This window comes from Cupressus sempervirens, unplaced genomic scaffold (assembly GCF_028749045.1).
Source record: "Cupressus sempervirens isolate cs-2001-9-10 unplaced genomic scaffold, ASM2874904v1 CseChr00s100002_03, whole genome shotgun sequence".
Taxonomy (NCBI): domain Eukaryota; kingdom Viridiplantae; phylum Streptophyta; class Pinopsida; order Cupressales; family Cupressaceae; genus Cupressus; species Cupressus sempervirens.
Window position 1 is genome coordinate 4,128,397 of NW_028322207.1, and position 17,918 is coordinate 4,146,314.

At 34.6% G+C, this 17,918-nt stretch overlaps 1 protein-coding gene across 1 annotated transcript in view; it reads right to left on the reverse strand.

Annotated features, from left to right (window-relative positions):
• The window catches only part of LOC149527837 (guanylyl cyclase 1), a 247,302-nt gene that overhangs the window by 139,051 nt on the left and 90,333 nt on the right, over positions 1 to 17,918 (reverse strand). The window contains exon 6 of the mRNA XM_089812105.1: positions 4,725 to 4,813. Coding sequence (XP_089668231.1) covers positions 4,725 to 4,813 — 89 coding nt within the window. The remainder of the gene's footprint in view (positions 1 to 4,724; positions 4,814 to 17,918) is intronic.

The following is a 17,918-nucleotide window of genomic DNA, read 5'->3' on the forward strand; positions in this document are numbered from 1 at the left end:
CAGTCATCTTCCAAGAAAGAAACTTCACAGGAATGTGAAAGTTTGAATTGGTTCTTTAGGTTGACCAATGGCACAATCAACAAATGTGAATTCCAACATCATGTTGCTGAAATCGTCTCTAGTCACAAATTTGTGACTTCCACCGGCTTCGACAATTTCACCTTTATACTTTCCAACTGAATAAAATGATCTCTCTCCAAACAGTTTGGTTTTACGGCCTCATGGAAATGATTATCTTTAGAGTTCAAATGTTTTGAATAACACCTCTAATTACTCTTATAACTCTTGCAGTACTCGTGAGCGAAGAAGACCCATCCAATTTGCAAGGAAAGAGCAATCAAATTCTTTCAGCCCAAACCACCACTCCAATCTTTATAGCAATTCCAAATGGCTTACGATAGTGATTTGAAATAAATCCTCAATATATTAATGCCCTTGCTTAGCTGATTCTTATTTGCTTTTCGTGGCAGTATGATTGCCCAAAAATATGTTATTACCAAAGCAACCAATGTAACAAGTCCTAAAGATTTTCGACTCACAGAAACAACCACCTATCAAATACCATATGATTTCCTTCAAACTTTGACTAGGATCAAAAGCATTTCCAAGAAAATTAGCTTCAGCAAAATATATAGTCGCTCAACAATTATATTTAATCAGTTTCCTTACCATAAATGTGCCCTTCGCTTCTCTATTTCCAGCCGATAGTCAAATGCCTCCAGTTGTGTATCCACAAATATCCCCCTTTGCAAACAGTATTAAGTTTGACAAAATGTTTCATCGCAAAGTCCTCAATTAATTGGAGACGTGACATTGTAATTTTCCAGATTCACAACATCTTCACAATGTGTAAGAATTTCAACTTGGCTGATGTGTGCTCCAGGCAAAAGAAAACAATTTTCTTGAATGTTACAACACAAGCTTAATAATTATTAAACTTCCGCTTCAGTTGTTGCAACTATTTAGAGATATTTCTAAACATTCAATACAACCTTGTGAGAGACTAGTTTATTTAAATCTTTTCATAATTATAAATCTCTTTGGTAAAAACTTCACAGGTTGTCAGAAAAGACCAGCTATGATACTACTGAAATATCCCAAACCAGATATTTACTTGATTTTTCCTCAAAATGTATACATATGTAGATGTATTACAAAACACAATAGAAACCAGCAGAAACTCCAACAAATATTAAATCGTTCTTCCTCAAAATGATACTGAGGATTCAAGCATATAAAAAATGCATTACAGACCTACAATATAAAACCAAAAATTTCTCATAAAATTCCTCAAACATGTTATTGCATTATACCACAGCAATACAATAACCAGCATTTAGAATCGAATCTTAAACACAGTTTTACAGTCAGATTGGAATACTAAGAGAAGAACCTGTAAGCGCATACGAGACACCTAAATTGGCGACTCCACGAACAATGGGTTTGCGTCCACTGTCTGCTAGCATGAGAAGCTACGTCCTCACACTGGCTAAAAGCTAAAGCTTTCCTAAATATCTCTCACAAGAGAGAACTGAAATCTAAATCATAAATCAAGCATGCCAAAAAGAAAGAGTCTCTTCTCCTTTTATACTTACAACTGTGATTGTTCGACTCCCTTCCTAAATTTTCATCTTATCTCTCCTTATCCTTTTCGCCCACTTCATAATATTAAATTGACCTTTTATATTTTGAGTCCATGTTCTCCAAGTCAATTTTAATATTATATATAATATGTCTAACTTTTCTAATGTCCCAAAAAGGGGACATTACATAGAACTCTCTGCCCAATATGGACTTATAATAGATATTTATAAAGTAGTTCTTTAAATATTGATAATAGTTTCTTGACTCTATAAGAGTCAAGAAATGCATACAGAGAAATGCCCCAATATAAGTCTACACTAGATAGAGAATCATTTCAATCTAAAACAAACAAAGTTCTGGAAAAAATACATTCTCACAGAGGCAGCGGAGAATTCAGACTTGTTATGCATGATGTTACTAAGACCTATGAGAAAATGGCAATTCATTTGGGGCTAGGCTATAACTATATTATCAAAAGAACTTCATCAACCTCCAGCCAAGCTTCCAAATCCTTATAAATAAAGATTGGAAATTAGCAATTGGAAGAATGTACGACTTGGTGAAAGTATTATCTCCTTCCTTATGTTATTGGAGAGTTGAACCACCTATTATAGCTCCTTGCTGGGGTTGGAACAATCAAATAATAATGGACTTACGGCAACCACCAAGCATGAAGTATACAATATACAATCTCCAAGAATAATGATTCACAACACTGTATTGACAGTCGTTTATGATAAATTCAATGCTTAATCTCTACATTGTATTGACAACCGGTTATGATAAATTCAATACTTAATCTTGGCACTGTATTGACAGTCAGTCATGATCAATTTTTGATGCTTAATCACAGCACTATAAAATCAGCAATAGCTGATGCATAGAAATTTCAGTGAAAAAGCATGCAGCTCAATGCTGCTATAGACGGTAAAATGCAAAGGAGTAAGTCGAAGGTACATCAAGAGGAATTCGCTCATAAGAATCATCTTCTTGATATCCAGCCATCGCATATATGAGCTTGACTCTTGCAGAAATGCATGCTCAGTTATGATCAAGAAAAAAAGTTGGCATCAAAATAAGTTACGCTCAAGAACCTTAACAAGGTGGCCGATAAAGGAATGGCGGTTACGATCAAGAAAAACAGTTGGCATCAAAATAAGTTATGCTCAAGAACCTTAACAAGGTGGCCGATAAAGGAATGGCTCGAAAAACAAAATAGGCCACTAAAAAATGTAAAGGGTCGATGGCACAAATATTATCATAAAATTGTTGAAAGTTGGAATTAAATCATTGACATTAGTTGGGAATAAGAATAACTTTATAAAACGTTGACATAAGGATGAGAATAATAATTAGGTCATTGACATGAGGTGGAAATAATAATTTTACACTTTATATTTTATTGTAATGATATCCCTATTGTATATATTACAATTGTTCTTAGTTTGTTACATGCTCAAGTGAATACTTTTATTATTTTATTAAAGGTGTTAACCTTGTTTGCCTAGTTGTTACCCTTAGCCATGGTGGTTTAGGACTCATACTTATTTGCCCAATGATGGGTGGGGCCCCCGTGCACAATTCCTTCTCTTGCAATGCTTCCCCCCCCCCCCACCGAATTCCTACAAGTAAAAATTTATCATGGTAACTACATATTGCTCATCATTTTACGAAGTCAAAATTATCATGGAATATGAACATATTAGTCATCCATTTCCAATTCGTATATCACCATAATGATTGACCAATATTCCATTTTCCCATGAAAACATAACGAACAACCAACACATCATTTTCACATGGAACCATAACGAATGACTAATTTAACCAATCACTCAACTTCACATGAAGCCTCGATGGCTATAAAAGAACTAAAATTGAGCCAAAATTTGGGATGTTAATATCTCACCAACATGGTAACTTCATGAGGATGGAAGAAAGTCCATTGTCATATATGTAACAAGCAATTCTCAAATCTACTATCTATCTTGCTTCATTCTTGAACGCCTATTCCAATGGGCCTCTTTTATGCAAAGCTAAAAAGTTCTCTTCTCTAGAAGATGGTGAAATTGACAAACAAGGATGTAGGCCACCTGGTTGTGATGAGCCACTAAGGAGCTTTTGCAAGCTTTTCTCAAAAAAAACTGTATTATTTACTTTGATATATTGCTTACCACGTCATCCTCCTCTTGAATATTTGCTTATTCCAAAACACTTTTTTATTTCACCCAAAACAAACTCTTAATCGCATAGAAGTGACCTTTCACTCAGAAGTACAAGCTCTTATACTCTTTTGCACATTAGCAACAACACCAAAGATAAACCCTACCACCAAGAAAGTTGTTCAGCCAATGTTGTATGCCACCAAATAGGTTATGATACATCAAAGTTGAGGCAACTGAACAAGAATTAATAATCACTCTATATGAACCTAAACAACCTAATATTACAAATACAGCACAACTAAAAAAAATCAACATTCTAACCCCTTACTCTGCATAAGAAGTTAAAAAAATATAATCAAAGCATACAAAAAGAAATAAAAACTTGAAACTTCTAAAAAGTATATCAGATTGAAAACAGGGGTACTCAAGATGCTAGGCCCCAAAAAAATTTTAAAAATATTTAAAAGGGCAATAAGAAAAAGTCCTAAAAGCATTTGGTCACCCTAAACTGCATAGGCATACTTATATGTAGATTGGGACCAAATCCAAGGCTAAACAATATCAATACAAGTAGAAGTGGATTCAACAATGTCAAGGAACATTCCCAATTATCCAAATGGTCAAATAAGTCAAACAACAAAACATTTTTAAGCAAAAACATTTCAAAATGTGTCTAAAATGAGAAAAGCACATATATTCTGCAGGGGGGCAAATATTTAAAATATATTCTGCATCGGAAAGGGCAGATATTTAAAATTAATCAAGCTAGCTTCAGAGATATGCAAACTCTGTGTGCTAGAACTAAGCATTACGATATTTTGAAAAGAAGTAGCTTATGTGGAACTTGCTGATATCTCCCAATAGCATTCAAAATTAAAAATGAACTGAAAAGCGATACATATAATATAGAGGCAAGAAAAGTTTTTCTATATGTATAAAAAATAAATTGTAGATTAGATAGCCATGCAAAATTACCTGAGCTTGTGCTTATCAACTAATGCAATAGCAATATAGTGCCCTGATAAAATAAGCATGGATAGTTCTTCTCCGCTAATTGATCTCCACTGCGTGGAGAGAAGGATCAATGTCAAATGATAAACTAAAACACATGCAAATCAATATCTAAAAAAGAAAATGTACAAACTGTACCACAAAAAAGTTTCTTTACCTGCAGAACAAATGAAAATAAAAATAGGCAATACAAATATTGCAGTGGAAGGAAAACATACGGGGTTTAAACAACATTGATTTACACCTATCATTAAATTGCATAGCCTTAATACATAGTCATTTGTATACTTAAGTAATTGCCTAAAAATCGAATCTTAAGTTTCACTAAGGGAAGTATGATTCGACAATCAAAGTGAATCACAGTGGTAAATGGTAGAAAAATCTAAACAAAGAAGTATTAATTAATTTACTAAAAATAATGGACACTACCATTGCAATCCAAAGAAAACACCATTCAAAAATTAGTTAATCAAAAGAAATTAGTTATTTTTGGAAAGCAACAATTTTCATAAACTCTGTTTCTTGAGAACTTAAAAGTATTTTGGCATGGTTAGAATTCCTATTTTATTTAATTTGATATTTCGGAATTTTCCATAACTTTGGGTGAATGTGCAGGAAAAGAAAAGGTTGAATAGTTGAATGTTAAGTTGTCAAAAAATAAGGTGCGACCCATATAGAGCAGCGGTAGAAACACTTCATTAGTGAGGCTTTCACCAAGGTTGTAAACCCCTACTGGAACATTGTGCTCGCGAGCTTGATTTTGGTGGGTGTTTGGCAGCTTAAAAGGCTACTGTTTACCAATTTAAAAAAACAAGTTCTCAAAAAAGTAAAAGTTGCAAGACAACTTGTGTTAATTATTTTAAAGGAGTGTAAAGTCACTATCTAGAAGGAAAAATAAAAGGACACAAATAATAATATTACATTTTAAGAAAAATTCTTAGAGAAGGGGATTTGGGGGGAAGAGGGCTCATTTTGAACATTTTCTGAAAGACTCGTTTATTTGGGATATTAAACTAAGTTCGCTCTTGAGTTCAAGGATGAAAACCCAAACTCAAGGATGAAAACCCATTTAGAAGATTGAAACAAAGTTAACCCTTGTGTTGAATGTTTATGTCATTTAATTCTACAGTATTTCGGTATGAGATTTGTGCCATGTAGAATTGAAATTCATTCTAGATATGTTTATTTTGGTATTTAGAAGATTTGGATATAGATAGATAGATATTCGATTTGCTAAAGCAACCACCTATCATTTTTTCAAGGTTTCATAACATATTGGAAAGGCAGCAACGATATTTAGTATGGGGGTAGTGTGTAATAATATTATGGCAGGATACAAATGACTTGTTGCAAAGACTCGCTATCTCCAAGCAATGCACAAAGAAGGATCTCTTCAAGAGCCTCGCCATCTCATGCCGGATACATGAAAGTGAATTACAATATATAACTTGCTGCACATTGCTTCCAATAGTCTCCTCAGTATGTAGATACTTTTGACATAATGTCTCATACAATCATTCATCAATTCTGCTCCACAACTTCCACCACACACTTTTGCATCACCAATCTCACTTCCTTCACATCCACACATTCCAAACCCCCCTCCCCCTCACCCTCACCACACTATCACATCTTCAGCATCTCCACCAAGATCTATAAGCAGAAGTAGAGCTGCAGATGAGGAAGAGTTCCAAGCATAACTATTCAAACTCAACAACACTATTATGGGCCCCTTTCTCACTACATCTTTAACAGGGTGGTGTGCTTTGATTTTCCGCCTTCTTGACTGCAGCATATCATGATCCACAAATCAGGCCCAACTTCTAATCCCAACAACTACAAGACTATTATGGTTCGACACACATTCGCTAAGCTTTATGCTACAGTGTTACACACTATTCTTTCCAAAGAGTTGGATCGGCGCCACCTCAGGGCTACAGTGTAAGCTAGTTTTAATTTAGACTTTTAGACTATGGACCACACTCTGACATTGCAGGCCATCATTCAGAAGGTTGGGCAGCACTCAACAAAAGTCTATTGTTGCTTAGTAGACTTTTGCAAGGCCTTTGACTCAGCGCCCAAGGCAGCTTTGTTTCAGAGACTTGGGGACTTACGGATTTTAAAGACTCTTTTGATGGCCATCATAATATTGTATAAGAGTGTGGTTAGCAGATTCAGGACTCAGCAAGGTTTTTCGGACCCCATTCAGAGCACCATCAATGAAGCAAGGTTGTCCCCTCTCCCCTACCTTTTTTGGCATTTATACCGATGAGCTTGAGACCTTCCTTCAAGAACACTCGCTCTAGGATGATGGGTGCCTTTCACATTAGGACTTGATCTCCATCCTCCTTTTCGTGAATGACATGGTTCTTTTAGCTTCAATAGATGCTTGATAGCCTGGCCTCATCCTGTGATTTGCGGCAACTATTGATTAACCTGAGCAAGACATGGGTGATGGTCTTCAATTGCTTGAAGACATCTCATCACCACTTCTTCTTCCAAGGTTTGGAGGTGGAGTTGTCTTCTTCTTACAAATATCTGGGGATCAAGTAAAGTTCTTTGGATCTCATTTCAACATGAGACCCACAATGCAACCTCATGTCAACAAGGGGTACGAGTCCCTTGCCTTGCTTGAGAGACAACGCTTATGGCATCATTTTTTGCACACCCCGTCCAAGATGGCCTACTTGGATACTCTAATCAAACCTATGATGCTTTATGGTTCTATTGTTTGGGGACCTTCTTTGCTTGACTCGAATTGGGCCTCAATGGAGAGGATTCAAACCCTTCATCTCAAGTGCATTTTCAGATGTCACTGGTCTATCCCTCACAATATTATTCTAGCCGAAATTGAGGCACACCCTCTCAGTCTCGAGGCCATCTTCTCAATGGTTTAGTTCCTCCACTATCTTCAATGCTTTGCCGAATCTATTGAGGGACACCATAGTTACTCTAATTTGACCTTCTGGAGAAGCGATTATAGGCGCTAACGCCACTGGTTGGGCCCGGTGATGGTTTACTAAGGTTGACAGGGATCGAGATTGACCGCCTTCCTCCTTTACAGTATTCTTTGGATGCGCCCACTCATTTGTTCCCCTACCATTAGGAGCTAAATGGGCATGTTAGAATGGACAATTATAGACAGTATATTTATATGACTTGGATCAACCCCTAGGGGGGATACAGCCCAAGATGGCCTTCTACACAGTAATTTCTTGATTTATATGAAGGTATTATTGTGCTTATACCTCTCTTGATGATGGACTCACACACTTCATATATCCTTAGGTTCATTCAGGGTGGGCTCTCACCATCTTTCTATCTAGAGTGATCATTTGATTGCTAGGAAGATCAGATTTATTGGCTTTGTGACATGGGGGAGTTTGAGACAGAGATGCACTTTATCTTTTGGTGCCCCATATACTATGTGGTTAGGGAGAGGTTTTGATATCTTTTTAGAGAGTATAGGGCTCTCTCTTTTTTGTTTGAGTTTACCGATCAAAGTTGCCTTGCCATTTACCTTCAAGAGACCACAAGACTTCAAGACCACACCTTGCAGACTAAAACCCCCTTGTGATAGACCACTGATCAGCTCATCACCTCCTTCTCAGCGGTCTCCCCGGCTCTTGGTCTCCCTACCCTTGAGTACTCCCAAGTTTGTGAGGCCTCGTAGGAGTTATTTTCAGCACCAATCATCCACCTTCAACTCCTCCCAATAGCAGTGGCGGCCTTTCTCTTGCCCTTGGGTGTATCCTTTTGTTCTAGACTTCTTTAAAGTGGTGGGGGATGCCTAGCTTGTTGCTAGTGATCGCCTCTATTCTCTTCTTGCTTGTTTTTGGTTGTTGTTGGTTTTTTCTCTTTTCATCCAGCATTGTTTGGGTGTGCCTACTATTGGTTGGATTTTTTGGTTGTTCCTTGGAAGTCCCTTAGACCCTCTTTGTGGTCTCTTGTTGGACATAAATTTATCTTATCTGTATATACATCCTATGAAGAAAAACATCAATTAGGTTGGCCTAAAGAAATGTCCTCAAAAAATCCACCTCTCATTTTTTCAAGGTTACATACCATACTAGAAAAGCAATAACAATATTTTAGTAAGGAGGCTAGCATGTAATAAAGGATTAAAAGTCTCAAAACAAACCTAGCTATGGGCTTTAAGTTATTTGTGTCTCCTGTCATATAGTTTTAGGGAGTAATTGACCTCCATGTAGTTGATCATAGCCTTTAATAGGCTCTTCATAGTACCATACAAGTGTTAAGTAAAGTACTACATCTCTTTCTAAAAACACAGTGAGAGCGAGGCGGAGATGAATCGGCCTTTAACAATCTTAATCCATTTTTACTTTAATAATTCCAAAACATATAACTTTAATCAGCAGTGATGTAAGATAAAGCAATCAACACTAGTGCACAAGAAAACACAAAATTTAAATGAAAACCAAATGAGGGAAAAACACAATAAGAATATTTCACAATATATGCAAAATATTGCGATATACAAAGGGCCTCCCGAGGAGACTCGCCATCTCTGCCAAGAATACATGATAGTCAATTATAAGATATAAGCCTTCTGCATATAGCTTCCGGTAGTCTCCTTTGTATATAGATGCTTTTGACATGTTGTCGCAAGTAATCATTCATCAATTTGGCCCCACAACTTCACTACACTTTTGCTTCCTTAATCTTGCATCCTTTATTATCCACACCTTTCGCAAATGATATGATCATCTATGTCTACATCCCATCAAGAAAACATCAATTAGGACGACCTAAAGCAATGACCTCAATTAGTTGACCTCAACACCACAATGTGGTGAAAGTAATCCAAACTAGGAGAGAAGACCTAGATTGTCTTACTACAACTTCTAATGAAGCCACAAACATTAAATATATTGGCGCAAATCCTCCAAAGTCAGCAACAAGGTAATGTATGGAAGTAGCATGTAACAATTTAACAGTCAACCCAAAAACACAACATCAAACTAAATAGGCATAGTGTGGATAACCCTAAACAATAGCATAGCCTCAAAACAACTCATCACAATCTCCAATGCTAGTGTAAACCCAAAATGTAAAGTGCAACCAAGAACAAAGACCATGTCGGCTAGACATCCACAAGTTACACTAAAATAATGCCCTTCCTACCTGGCAATCTCATGGCCAAGACCTTAGGTTTGATATGAATAATGATGTGTATTCAGATGTATCTTATTTTTTAACATTTATTGATTCTTACATTTTAGCTTACTTGTGATGACCAATTGTTGCTTGTGTTCATTCAGGTGTATGTGTGAGATGTTATTGTTTGGAAATTTTAAGGTTACTTATGTTGTTATCCCTATTGGGCAAAGCATGTTGACACATTGCCCTTTGGTTTGGTCAATTATTGTACTCGGACTCATCTCTGAATTATTGTTTATAGTGTTTTGTATTAAGGATTTGTACTTCTATAATTATTACTCACCCTTTTCTCCTGCTAATGAATAAGTATTGACCTATTAGTAACATACACAAAGATAATGTTAATGATTTTGGCAAGTGATATTATACGACAACATGAAGTCGACAAAAGCAATTCCTAACAAATTAACAAATTAAGCAGATTAAGCAGATTATCCACGTGTGATAATATCGATAATACTGTCATTAATTAATCTCATAGGCAATAAATTGATGATGATAGTTTAGCTGAAATTCTTATTAAATATTGTATTAATCATACATTTCATATTAAGTTTTTGTTATAACAATAATAATGCTCACGAAATATCTGTAGTAAATTACTATTATTATTAAAACGACGTAAGTAGAAATATATAGATATCAAGTAGAAAGGTCAATGAGATAATAAAAACTGTAAAATTTAACATTAACATTAGCACTATTTAATGTATTTATTAATAATTAGTTCATTACCATATAATCAGAATAAAACGTTATGCTCAAGGCAAACGAAGGAAACATGATAGCCATATAGAGAGGGAAGCAGAAGTTCAAACAAAAATATTAAAAAAATAATAAAGAGAAAGGCGTTTTGAGTTTTCTTGAAAGAGAAACACATGAAAGAATTCTTGGAGAAGGCAGCGATTCAGTTCAGCTGCTCACCTCTGTCAAACATAGCATATTGGTTGAAGAGGGTGCCTTAATTTAGGAGCTTCATTTTTACGCTGTCAAAGAAAAAGAGGAAACGGAGGGTGCTTATGTGCTTGATAGAAAGTTTGGAGGGAGTTCCAGCCATGTGCGTATGGCAGAGATGGATCACACACACTATTTGAGACAAGATTGTCAACATGTGAAGACAAATATGAAGGTATATTATACTAGATAGCAGAGCACCCAATACCCAGGGCATGCATGAAAAATTTTGGAAGGGAAAGACATTAGTTTAGGAAAAGGGAGATGCTGGCGTCAACAAAGGAGAGTATGGACTGAGGCGTTGTGCAAAGAGACCAGAATGAAAGTGCCCAAATCAGAATTGCAGGCCTATGGATGTGATAGGAATGCTACGCATCTGGTGTTTGGGAAGGAAAGAAGGAAAATTGCAATATTTTATGGTATGCACCTCAAGGTACTTGAGATTAACTTCATACATATAACATTTCCTTACAAATCCATGAATGGATTTTAGTAAATCAAATTCCAGATTTGGTTAAAATGATGACAAAGAGACTTGGCAACATAATAACAGAACAAAAACAAAGAATGATATCTGTATCTGATCTCAATAGTAAAAACATAAATTCATATAGCAAAATCCTTCAAAATGCTCAGCTGATTATATTCATTTAAAATTTGTCATCATTTTAGTATCCGCTTTCCAATCTTGATTTACCTGCGATGCGATTCTCACTTTAGTATTTCTTGTTATTCCACCCTCTTTCATTGTCTTTCAATAGTTCTTCTACTGATTAATAATTCCCTCTCTGCGGTCAACTTGTGATCATGCATTACTTTAGATATTATTTGAAAATCAATCACCTGTTGCCTCCTTTTGTTATTCTTAATCAATCTTAACATCATTTTGTGCGAGCTTTCTTGCTATTGAAAGTTAGATAATATCAACCTTTAACTTGGATTGTTGAAGTTAATCTCAAAGATTTTTTTTATTCAAGTTTTGTTTAGTTTTTGTAAAGCTGTTTTTCCACGGGCTTAGAAGGCCATGTATTAGTTGAAGTTGCTACCTTTATATTTTTTTGTATCTTACCGAAAGAAAAACTGTGAATTTTAGGATATAGATTCAGCTTGTTCCTTCTTCTATAAATATAGGAGTTGGATTTCTTTTATTAGGTTTGCTATCTTTAAAATATTTTTATTGTGATTTAGGAAAGTTAAATGATATTTTCTTGTGATTTATATTTTGGAATTATTACGAGGCAGAATTATTTATATATACAAAGAAAAGATTATGTTGGATTTGTTTTCTCTAATAGAGATTAGTTACTAATTTAATTTGCATGATTGATCCATACTCTATGAAGGGATCATTAGTTTTTAATTAATTTAGCATGGATATTGATATTGCAATTCTTTTGTTTTAAAATAGTACATTTTATTATTAGTTAGAAATTAAGCTAATGAGTTAGAAATTTACTAATTTCAGATCTATTTTATCAATTGGGAAGTATATAGCTCTTGGAAAATATTTTTGAGGAATTTATTAAATTATAAGTATTCTTAACACCAAAGTGAAATTATATGAATACTAATATTTTAAAAAAATGAGCTGATGCTAGTATGTGTAGTACAAGTGATGTAAATACATAAGTTCTTTATTTACTACACTAGATTAATTGTGTTGGTGGTAGTCAATACTCTCCACATTGAATTACTAATGAAGTCTTGTAGATTCCATATGTTGATATTGTTAGGAGTTATATGCCAAATGCTTAGTAGTTTTGAGTTCTTGCCTTAGTTTTGTATGTCTAGGTATAATGGTATTAAGAATGTCATTTCATTTGATGAAATATTAAGTTATGATTGCTTGATGTTTTAGAGGTTTAGTTTTTGGGATCCTTATGTTCTAATGAGACTTGGGATCTTATGACCCTTAATCATGTGTGATGGTTTAGCTCATTTTTTGTACTATACTTGGCATATCCTAATAAGTTAAGATGCTCAAATTTGTTGGCTGTTAGTTCTCCTCTAAGTGTTTGACTTAGTTGGACTTATAGTAGTTTTATTCTTTGTTTGGTGCGAGTTTTTGTGTTTGGGGTTTTTGTTTTTAGGTTACTAGAGGCTTGGAATTTTTGATACTGTTATTCTTGTGGGAATCAATCTTGATGAACATTTGATATTTTTCTTCTTTTTTGGGCCTATGTGCATAATTGAGGTTGCATGTTGGTCCTAGACTTGTTCCTCAAGAGTTGATTATTAGAATTTGTGGAACATTGACTTGGTCTTATTCAAAAAATGATGTTACGGTTTTTATGGTTTAATGGTTTTCTTGGAATATGACCATATATATATATATATATATATATATATATATATATATATATATATATATATATATATCAATTTTGGAAGTCTTGGACCCAAGAGAATTCCTATGTGCTTTTCATTATGATGATTAGGTGATTTTTGGGTCCTCTTGTGAAGTTAGCATTTTAGATCTTTTTGATTATTTTGTGTCTATGCTCCAACGGTAGTCTTGATGGCTTCTTTTATTATGATAATTTTATATGGCTCTATTTGATATTTTTCTTTATTTGTTCTATTATTTTAGGATTGGGGCATAGAAGGGCCTTGCTAGGAACATAGTGTAAAGGGTGGCTCGCAATGGGGGTCGGACCCCAAAATAGCTAGTCCTAGGTAACCCCTTGTGGAGTTTTTAATCATGTGATAACAAATTAACTGGGTTGGGGATTTCACATTAATAAAAGATAATGGTGCCTCACCCATCCCTAGAGATGCACACTCTTTTGTTCAGGATGGGTTGAGAAGGCATGTTGGTCCATGGGGCGTTGATCTGGCAGTGCGTGATCGTTTCCACATGGCACTAGGTGAAGAGAGGCACAGAGTGGCACTAGCAGGCAACCATGTGATGACACCCTTTCGGTTGTACCCTAGGAGTCCCTTGTGTAGTTAAACTTGCCTCTAGTATAAGATGTTTGTTCATGATCGTTCTATGGCATTATGTTGGTTAGTTTTGTGAATTCCTGTGTCTTTTCCTAGATGGGTTTACCGATTTTATTCCCTTGCTTATGTTTGGACCTGATGTGGGGCCTTGTGTTATCTCCTAGCTCAAGCAAGTGGAGCCGCAAGGTTCCACATGGTTCATTGGAAACTCTTTTATCCATCAAGTATTTTATCAGAGTTATTCATGAGCTTTGAATGATCATTCTATGTTATGTGAGATTCTCCTCCAGATTGATGTTCTTGTGGCCAGATGGATTCTATGGATTATGGTATTTGATTGTGCGGCTTCATGATGATGTATCATTGATATATTCATATTATATGATGAACACCTTGAAGGCAGAAAAGTGAAATGTCTATGTAAACATCATATAGCGAGTACTTATAATTTGTAAAAGCAGACTTCTATTTATTGTTTATTTGTGATGTTAATAAGGAAACGGATAAGTACATATATTTTGGGTTTTCAATTATATAATCTTTAGGTTATCCAATTGTTGCATTATGATTATTTGTGCACAGTCCATGTTTTAAGATATTATTTGGCATGTATGCATTGCTAGTAGCGATGTCAGAGGATCCATGAGAACTTGGTTGTTTAGTTAATATTTAATATTCATATCTGCATTTAATGAAATGTATCAGATCATTCAATGTTAAAAGAATTAATGATGTAATGTATGTATTGCATTTTTATGACTAAAAAATTTGTTCTATTTTTCTCACAATAGTTGTGTTTTTCTCTCGGGTCCCTTGGTAGGGCATTACAGCAACTCCAAACACAATGTAGCACTAAAATAAACAACCATTACCATGCAAATAACATAGTGATGTTCTTTGGACACCCAACATCATTCCCAAATGCATATTTCATGTTTTCATGTTGACCCAAACTACCACAACCATTATGATATAGACCTCTTCATGACAGGAAAGCCAAGAAAGCCAATCAGGAAACACATCACCATAACACACGTGTAGTATACTTCATACCAAAAAATTGAACAAAGAGACTATACAAACCTCATAAGCATTCCCGCCAAGCCACAATAATAGAAACATCAATTTGGAGCATTTTTTGGACCAATTCTTATAGACAACCAAACTGCCAACCCACTACATACCCCAAAGACATTTGTGGCAACACCAAGGAACTAAAAGCATAGAATTGCAACATCTACAACACATACAATGTATGTTCAAAACCACAAGACCATAGCATCGAATGTGGAATAAAATGGAGCATTCTCCTACACAACCAACAAGCTCATCTCTATAATTTCTTACTTCAACAATTTACAAACACCTTTGTGGCACCAATTGCTCATCTAGGAGCAATGGTTGAGATACTATAACTTCCTATAGTATTATACCACTATTAGCACCAATGTCATAACTCTAATACTAATCTCAATGCTTCTAATCCTTATCAAAATGCTTTTGATTCTAATCTTAATGCTTCTAATCCTCATCTTAATATGACACCATCATGATATCATCTCTACAGGTAATCAAAAAGTCATACTATGAACCTTTGATCCATCTCTAATCTCCTCTGACCTAAAACACATCAATCTTAACACCAATGAAGGTTGGCAACTAAGTTTTTGGGTTGATATTTTGCAACCAACAATTTTGGGATCAATTGCAAAATAGTGGTTCCAACCATATGTTAAGTAACATGGATCAGTTTTTGCAAATGCAATTATACTACCATTGTTATAGGTATGTTCCAAATGCAGATCCCAATCTCTTATAAATATAAGAGTAGGAGACATGTCTCATGAAGAGACATATCTCTATGATTAATCATTATTATTTAATAATATAAATCACAATATAACATATGTGTTATATAAGATATATATATGTAATATAATAATTATAATATTATATATATAATTTATATTTTATCAATATTGTGCTATAGTTATATAACCATTATATTAATAAATCCAACTGTAACCATAATTTTAACACTCCCTCATAGCTAGGGAGGATTTGTTATGGAACACATTATGCTCTCAAGTATATGCAAAGATATCATCTCAGTATGATATTCAATTCACTATAAGGCTATATTTCTCAACACTCCCTCTTTAGCAAAAAACAGAATTTAAGCAATTATAATACAAGATTTGAACACAACTTTAAGTGTGGTCTATGACAGATTTAAGTTATGGTGTCCGGCAAGATCCGGCCTAAAGAACCATGACAATTGATTTTCATGGTGTCCACCAAAATCCGGCCAGAAGAACCACAATGAGTTGATTAGCAAGGTGTTTGGCAAAATCCGGCCCAAAGAACCATGATAAGTTGGTTATCAAGATGTCTAGCAAACTCTGGCCCAAAGAACCATAATAACACTTGCTCCAACACATTTTGGTGTTAGGAGATAGATCAACTATTGATAAAGTCGTCACCTTGCATAACGCACATTTGCAAAAATTTAATCTTTCTATGACAACAACTTAATGAAGTCAGTTATGATACATTTGTTATCATGACTTTCATCACTCTAGGACAACTTAATGAAGTTTGTCATGATAACAGGTCTACCATTTATTAGATTGTCATCTTACAATAATTACCTTCTATATATATATATATATATATATATATATATATATATATATATATATATATATATATATATATATATATATATATATATATATATATATATATATATATATATGTCAATGAAAGATTGTCACCTTCATTACATATCATATGCGAAATAGTAACCACCATGAACCAAGTCAAAGGGTGGTACAGAGACTTTCACCTCAATTGTCCCTCGCAGAGAAGAATCTATTACAAGAAGTTTCACTTCGAACTTCTCCTCATAGAGAAGATATCATTTACAAAGGATTACACTTCAAAATTCTCCCTTTGAACAATGATCCTAGGAAGTCAAGTCCAGTAGTTACTCCCTTAGAGACTCTCTCCCCCCAAGAATTTGTGTCAGACTCACTATGAATCTGATATCAACTATCCTCATGATGCACTCAAGAGTAGGCCCATCAAAATCATGCAGTCATATATTTCTAGACTCCCTCTGAGTATCAATCTTCTAACCTCCCACGTTGCTTTAGAAGAAGTGTCATACTCCCTCTTAATGTAGAAGAATCTCATAATCTCAATCATCAAAGATGTTTGCTTCAAGAGCCTCATTTTATCCATGTTGATCATCAGGATCTTTGGAGCTACTATGATTAGATTGAGTCTGCACAATACTAGGTAGCATATGTAAAGTACCAACCTTTTTTTCCTGTAAGAATATCCTCAAACATAAAGGAAAAGATCAAAGCAAAATAACTCTTATAGTATATATAGAATTACAAATAAGAGAGACTACAAAGAGTAGATAAATGTAAAAGATAAGAATACTTATCTGCACATAACATTCAAAAATTGTCTTTTTTAATTATTTAAGAATGGAACATCTCCCCTCTAAATAAGGTTCAAGTGGGAATGGAACATTGATTATTATTCTCCCCACAATGTAAAATTTTCACTCATTCTTATATTGTTGAATATGGCAACTCCTTTCTAAGTTCCAACTTGCTCTTTTCATCCATTGAAGGTCCAAACATTCATTTACCTTAATAGTAGAAGCGAACATGTCCTTCCATTTTCTCAAACTCATCCACAATATGCCAATATCTTGATTAAGTATGATTGTACCACATGTATGAATCTACAACTCATATATCGAGTTTCATTCATCAAAGAGAGACTTGTAGATGATTCAAATATATTCTTAAAAGCTTCATTCACGTCTCACAACAACTCAAATTTCCTCTATTCATACAAAGTATTTGTTTGATCTTTTAATTAAACCTATATTACGCACATCTTGCAATCTATGTATTCCAAATTTATATCATTAATCAATCTACTACAATGTGGTTTACTCCCTCTGAATTAATAAGATCAAGATCACCAAAAGTTGACTGTATCATATCCTCTATATGCTCCCTCTCTTTTAAGGTTACCTCAAATGTCAGTATCCCT